Source organism: Grampus griseus (genome assembly GCF_964374135.1).
Source record: "Grampus griseus genome assembly, chromosome: 8".
Lineage (NCBI taxonomy): Eukaryota > Metazoa > Chordata > Mammalia > Artiodactyla > Delphinidae > Grampus > Grampus griseus.
Window position 1 is genome coordinate 105,270,055 of NC_139002.1, and position 7,328 is coordinate 105,277,382.

The following is a 7,328-nucleotide window of genomic DNA, read 5'->3' on the forward strand; positions in this document are numbered from 1 at the left end:
GAGCCCTCCTCTGGGTCATGGCCTCTGGAAGCCCCTCTGCTGGCCCCAGGACAGTACTTCTCCAAGTCCCCCCCAACATACACACACACTATGGGATCTTCCCCCTGGGCACTGATGAAAAAGCGTGGGCACAGAGACAGCCACCCCCGGCCCCAGTACACACAGAATGTCCAAGACCACCCTGAGCCAGACCTGCCCCAGACCCTGAGGTCACAGAGAGGGGCCGTGCAGGTGAGAGGACATGAACCATGGACCCCTGGACATCTTCCATTTTATAGAATGGGAAACTGAGGCAGGGAGGTGTGGGGATATGGCAAGAAACATGGTACACAGTGGGTGGCAAAGGGAGGGCCCTGGGCTCAAGATTGTGCCTCACGACCCCCTGTTCAGAAGGGAGGGCTGATGCCGGGCAGATGTAGCCTGGATCAGGGACCCTGGCGGGGTGGAGGCCACTGCGGGCAGGGCAGGCACGGAGAACGTGAGCTTCTCAGTCTGGAGGAAGGCAATGCCCTCCTCGTAGTAGGCAAGCTCGTTGATGAACACAGGGTCCATGGTGGTCTCCCCCTCATAGAGCACGTCCTCACCGCTGAACATCTGGAAGATGGGTGCGCCAGGCCGCAGTGGCTCAAAATCTCAGTCCTGGGAGAAGAGCCAAGGACCAAGGTTGCTGGGGCTGACCTCTGCCCTGGCCTCAGTGCGGGCCACCCCAGCAGGGACTGCCTAAGAGATGCTGCTCACTTATGGCCCTGCCCACTTGCTCCTTCACTTCCTCGATCAATGCAACAGGGTGTCTGCTGAGATGCCAACTGGCTCTGTGTCTAGAAATGGAGACACCAGTCACCTTAGAAAGGCACTTGTCATTGTGGAAGTGTACCCTAGTGGTTACAGGCACAGATAGTGAAGCCTGCGTCCAAAGCCTTGCTAGCTGTGTGACCTTGAGCAAGTCACTTAACCTCTCTGTTCCTCAGCTTCCCCATCTGTAAAATAGGGATTATTCTATCTCCTCCTATTATCCTGAAGTCTAAATTAAACAGCTAATAGTGCTTAAAACAGTGCCTGACACATAGTGAATATAATATAAAAGTTTATTAAATAAATTTTTAAATTGTGGGAGAAATCACTCAAAATGTCTCTTATTCAGCATCCACAAGGAAGATGGGTGGTGGCGCAGGTGCGTGGCATAAACGTAGGTGCCTTCCAGGGGAGGCCGTGGTGTTGTGAAGGTCTGGGATAAGTAGAAGCCCGGCCCGAGGCCTTGGGCCCCAGCAGCTGGTTCAGGTCTCTGGCCCTGGCATTTCAGGGGCGAAGATGTAGTGTCAGCCCCTGACAGTCTCCGTCAGTGATCAGAGGGTCAGAGTGTGTGAGTGGTGCGGGGGAGGGCAGCCTTGCGCCGCCGACAGGAGTGAAGCCCCTGAGACCCTGCAGGAGGGACAGAGCAGCTCAGGGGCTCATGTGGATGCCTGCCCCCTCGCACGGCCCCAAACCCTCGGCCTGGCCCTGCCCACCCGCCTCATCAGCTCTCATGCCGGCCACACCTCCAAGCACTGTGCTGGTCTCGCCTTCAGGCCTCCTACCTGCTGGGCCCTTCCCTGGAACTCCTCTCCTCTCCACCTGGTTAACTTATACTCACCCTTTGGGGCTTGGCTGAGATCCTGCCTCCTTCCGGAAGCCTTCCCTGACTGCCCTTGACCAAGTTAGATGCTTCGTGTAGCCCCCAGCCCTGCCTTTAGCCTCCTGGTTTGTGGTCGCTGAGTCCTTTCTCTGTCCTTAGTAAGCTGAGGACAGCGCCTCAGTCCTACACCCCATTGTCTCACCCGAGCTGGCCTGAGATGGGGCTCAGAGGTGGGGCTCGGCCAGTATCCACTGAAGGAAGGTATAAACAGTGGTTGCGTAAACGCAGCCTGTGGGCGGCTGATTTGAGGCAAGCCCTGGGTCTGGGGAACCCAGAAGAGGCCCCGTCTCAGCCTGGGATCCGGAGGGGCTTCCTGCAGAAGGTGACATCAATCTGAATTTCTCTAAACTGAAAAGGGAGGAATGGGCATCACAGGCAGAAGGGTGCCTGCTGCCGGGTGGAGGGACTGGACCAGCTTAGCAGGTGGGGGCCCTTGGCAGCCCTGCACTTGGCAGCCCTCCAGGGCTGTCTCTGGGGGAGTAGTCTTCATCTCAGGCTTTAAAGAGTCCCTACAAGCAATTTCCCAAAGCCTTGTGCAGCTCCCCAGCGGGAGCTGTAGCAGCAGGGCAGGGTGCTCACCTGAGGAAGGACCCGGTGAAGGCATGACTGAGGTCATGGCCCACGTAGCGGCAGCAGGCGGCTGAGGCCACCGGGTTGGCCAGCAGCACAGGCATGGTGGAGAAGCTGAGTCTCTGCACCTCCCCTGGGACCCGCAGCCAGTGCCGGGCCAGGTAGGCGCTAGCTGTCTCATTGCCGTGAGTGGCCCTGGTCACTGCCACGTGGTGCAGGGCCTCTCAGGGCACCAGCAGCCAGCACGTCGCCGTGTGGGGTGGCGCACCTGGTGGGTGGACCTGCTTAGGCAACCCTGGCACCAGCACAATGCCCAGTGCTTAGAGCTGGGCTGGTGATGGTGAGCTCCCTGAGGCCTGAGGAGCACAAGCCAGGCGGGGCGGTTGCTTGTCCAAAGCCGTGGTTGGATGTTAGCTCAGCGGTGTCCCACCTGCACCTCCAGTGGCCCAGGTTGGTCCCTCCTGGTGCCTGCAGTCCCTCCATTGGCACCCTTCCCTTGAGGGTAAGCATTGCCCTCCCCTGCCTTTCTCTGAGGAGATCATTTCTCTGCTCCCTTTGGAGAGAAGGGTTTCTTTCTCCCAAGTTGAGAAAAGGGGCCCAGACTTGGGAAGATGGATTCACCAAGGCACACTCCCTATAGCAAGAGGGCTGTGCTCCCATTTTATAGATGGGGAAACCGGGCACAGCAGGGGAAGTGGACGGTGTCACAGGAGCTGGCTGTGGAGTGTCGGGTTCCAGGCGACTCCTATTCCTTCCTGCCCCTCCCCCATGCTCCTCTGAGCGGGTGCAGGGGCCTTAGGGAAGAAGGGGTGGTTACCTGTCAGTGCAGGTCTCAGCTGCCTGGGCCACCAGGGCTGGGGTGTGCACCTCTTGGAACGATGGGTATTTATGGGCCAGGAGATCCCTGGGCAGGAAGTGTCTGTGCTGAGTTGGTAGAGAGCAGGGGGCAGGAGTGGGTGATGGGCTGAGGTCCACCCTGAGGTCAGTAGTGCTGGGGTCTCCCTGCCTGCCTCTACCTCACACTGTTGCTTGCTGCTGCCGTGGTCCACTGAATCCAGGTCCTGTGGCCACGCCCCTGCTCTTGCCCTTGGTCCCTCCTCTGGGAATCTCAGCATTCCCGCCTCCTGGGGCCAGCTGGGACTCCCGCTGGGGGGCTGCACAAGGCTTTGGGAAATTGCTTGTAGGGACTCTTTAAAGCCTGAGGTGAAGACTACTCCCCCAGAGAGAGCCCTGGAGGGCTGCCAAGTGCAGACCGTTCATTGCCCAGGTGTCCAGCCAAGGAAGGGCAGGCCTGGAATCCACCACTGGCTGAGCCATGGGCCACCACCAGACCAGGCCACCACAAGTTGCCTGTTGAGATGGTGCCTTGGTGGCCACCCAGATGAGGAATATCCCCCTCCCTCCATCCCTTCAGCAACATGCTTCTGTCCCTGCGGCCCTCAGAGGACCAGGGTCACTCCTGGGTCACGCTTTACCCTAAAGGGCTATGAGCTGTGGGGTCCCAGCTTTACAGCTCTTTGGTGGTTTAAACAATTTCTAAATATTTCATTGTTTTTGATCATTTTCAGGGACAGGTATGACTCAAATGATTCAACTTGCTTTGTTTTGGAAATGACCCTCAGATCCATTTTATAGATGTGGAAACTGAGGCTCAGACAGGATGCCCAAGGGTACCCAGGGCACTAGAGGCAGAACTGGAATTGGAACCTGGGAGGTGTCCAATCTGAGCCCACTCTCCTCTTGCTGCTCTCAAGGGACAAGGGGGTAAGGCTGAAGGCTAAGTCCCCCGCACGTGGCCCCAAGTCCTGTCCTTTCCCCAGGAGCCGAGGGTGGTCCAGTGGTCCCTGAGTAGAGAGGCACTGCTGGGCAGTGACCGTCAGGTCACCAGTGCCTCCTGCGTGCCAGCACTGGGGCCCTGAAGCTGGGCCTCCTCCAGGCGTCTGGTCCCAGGCCTTCTTCACGACCAGGCTGAGTCCTCCCAGGAGGTGTCAGCCCAGCTCCAGAACCGGGCCCAGCAGCTGGGGCTCCCTCCAGGCCAGCCCTCTTTGCAGCTGCTCAGATCACAGGCAACTCCTCGTGAGGGCTGGGCTCACCTGCACTTTCCTGCTCTCCTGCTCACCCCCATAGGTGGAGCTGTGGGACCTGTCAGGCCTGCTGGTACCTCAGTAGGGTAGCTGGGGGGAGTGGGGTCACTGAATCTTCATGGGCAACGGCCCCGGCGCCGCAAACGGAGGGCAGCTACCATTCGCTCTGTTCGTGGGGCTGGACCTGGGCTCTGGGAGGTTGAGCGACTCGGCCGACCCCCTGGCCAGGGGTGGTGGAGCGAGTCAGTGGGGTGTCTGCCTCCCTCCTGGTCCCTGCTCCCTGCTTCGCTCAGGGTAGGGGCCTCGAGGCCCTGCTTCCTAAGGCAGAAGCCGCAGTCTTTGAGAGGCCCCCCCGGGCTGCCGGGATTCTGCTGTTCTCTGGGTGCTGGGCCTCTTGGGAAGGAAGGAAGGGTCTGAGCACCAGCCCTGGCTATCTGGGGGGTTGCTGGAGACCAGAATGCTTCCTGCCAGGAGGTGGTGGGGCCCCAGCTCTGGGGAGGACAGCCTTAGGGGGTCCTGGAAAGTTTCACTTCCCCTGGCTGGGGTCTAGCGTCGCCCTCTTAGAAGGTATACATATATATTTTTTAATTAATTTATTTTTTAAATTGAAGTATAGTTGATTTACAATATTGTTTTATATATATATATTTTAAAATTATTTTAATTTTTTAAATTAATTCTTCATTATAGGTTATTACAAGGTATTGAATATAGTTCCCTGTGCTATACAATAGGACCTTGTTTTTATTTTATATATGGTAGTATGTATATGTTAATCCCATACTCCTAATTTATCCCTCCCCCACTTCCTCTTTGGTGACCATAAATTTGTGTGTTTTTTTAGTTTTTGTTTTAAATTTATTTATTTATTTATGCTGTGCCGGGTCTTAGTTGCGGCATGCGAACTCTTAGTTGCGGCATACATGCAGGATTTAGTTCCCCAACCAGGGATCGAACTCGGGCCCTCTGCGTTGGGAGTACAGAGTCTTAAACATTGGACCACCAGGGAAGTCCCCATAAATTTGTTTTCTATGTCTGTGAATCTGCTTCTGTTTTGTAAATAAGTTCATTTGTACTAATTTTTAGATTCCACATATACGTGATATCATATAATATTTGTCTTTCTCTGACTTACTTCACCTCATGGGATAATCTCTAGGTCCATCCATGTCGCTGCAAATGGCATTATTTCATTCTTTTTATGGCTGAGTAATATTCCATTGTACATTTGTACATTACATTGTACATTCCTTATCCATTCATCTGTCGTTGGACATTTAGGTTGCTTCCACGTCTTGGCTATTGTAAATAATACCACTACAAACATTGGGGTGCATATGTTTGTTTGAATTAAAGTTTTCTCCAGCTATATGCCCAGGAGTGGGATTGCTACATCACATGGTAGCTCTATTTTTAGTTTCTTTAAGTAATCTCCCAGGAACAGCAGCCCCCAATCCCAACCGAGTGTGCAAGCTCGTGTCTGCTCGTGTGTGTGCGCTGGTGTCTGAGGATCTGTGTATTCATGTCTGTGCTGCGTGTACCAACGTGTGTGCGAGCCACAGCAGTGAGAAGAGTCTGGAGGTGGGCCTGCTGAGTCACACCTCTGAGCCCCAGGAAGTAGAGGGGGCCCCCAGCCCCCACTGGCTCTGACACCCCTCCCTGACAAGCTGTGTGACTTGGGGAGTCAGTGCCCTCTCTGGGCCTTGGCTCCTGCCTGTGAAATGGGAATGAGGCTCCCTCCTGGGTCCGGGCAGCTGTGAGGAGTAAGGGAGCAAAGGGGCAGGTGCAAGCTTGGAGAACGGACACATGCGCAGCAGACCCTGGCCTGATGGAGGGCAGAGGCATCGTGAGTATCCAAAGGTCCAACTTCTTCACTGCAGTTGAGGAAACTGAGGCCCAGAGCAGGGTCAGAACCTGAACCATCCCACAAAATTGTAAGTCTTGGCTCAGGAGAGCCACGTGACCTGGGAGCCACACCCAAGGGCCACTTTGTTTTTTGTTGTTGCCGCTACTGTTGGTTTTGGCCACACCGTGACATGCGGAATCTTAGTTCCCCAACCAGGGATCAAACCCGCGCCCCTTGCAGTGGAAGCATGGAGTCTTGACCACTGGACTGCCAGGGAAGTCCCTGTCCAGGGGCTTTGGAGCCCCTGCCTGTCCCTCTACCATCCTGACCGGGTTCTGAGTCCCCCTTTGGCCTCTGCTCACCCCCTCCTGTCAGCCTTTCACGGCGCCCTCATATCAGGTGTTCCTTTATGACCCCAGGACCACCCTGCCCACTCCTTCTTGCTGGCCTAGTGTCCTGGGGTGGGGGTGGGAGGAGGAATCACCCCATATTGTTGTTTTTCTTAATGACCCACTCTGGACTGTGGCCTGTTCCCAGGGTGGAACCAGCATCTAAGGGACCCTGGGACCACCCCCAAGCCTGGGGACAGCAGCATGCCATGACTGCTGGACAAGCAGAGGCTGCTGTCACAAAAACTGTGACTGTGACAGAGCCCTGGGAAGCTCTGGGAGGTGTGTGGCCAGGGGCACCTCTGCAGCCAGGGCCTCTGCCCAATGCTGGCTTAACTTACATGAGAGTCTGGACTCTACTATGTCTGGGGTGGGGGCCCCTGGGCCCCAGACACATATGATCACATTTAACACTCACACCAACTGTAAGAGGCAGGTGGGAACCCCATTCTACAAGATAAGGCTCAGAGAAGTTAAGGGACATGCCCAAAGGCACCCAGTAACCATACGGCCATGGACTGACGCAAACCCAAGCTTTCTAGGTGACGGAGCTACTGCAGGGACGGGTAGGGTTCTGTGTGAGCCAGATGAGGGCCACGAGACCATAAATCCCACTGTCACTCAGCTCTGCCCTGCTTTACCCTATAAACTCAGTTCAGCCCTATCCTGGCTCTAAATCTGTTTTCCCATGTGTCAGATGAAGAGACCAGATTTAGATTCTGCCCGCCCTGACCTCTCTCTGGGAGATTAGAGCAGGAATGAGGATG

General features: G+C 55.7%; 1 protein-coding gene across 1 annotated transcript; it reads right to left on the reverse strand.

Moving 5' to 3' along the window:
- Positions 1-372: 372 nt before the first annotated feature.
- On the reverse strand, positions 373-3,357 carry ACY3 (aminoacylase 3; the record flags this gene model as incomplete). The annotated part of the gene is given in 6 exon segments (XM_082660135.1): positions 373-633; positions 637-639; positions 1,209-1,236; positions 1,238-1,288; positions 2,252-2,463; positions 3,259-3,357. Coding segments are annotated over 6 exon segments (654 nt in total).
- Between the last annotated feature and the right edge of the window lie 3,971 nt (positions 3,358-7,328).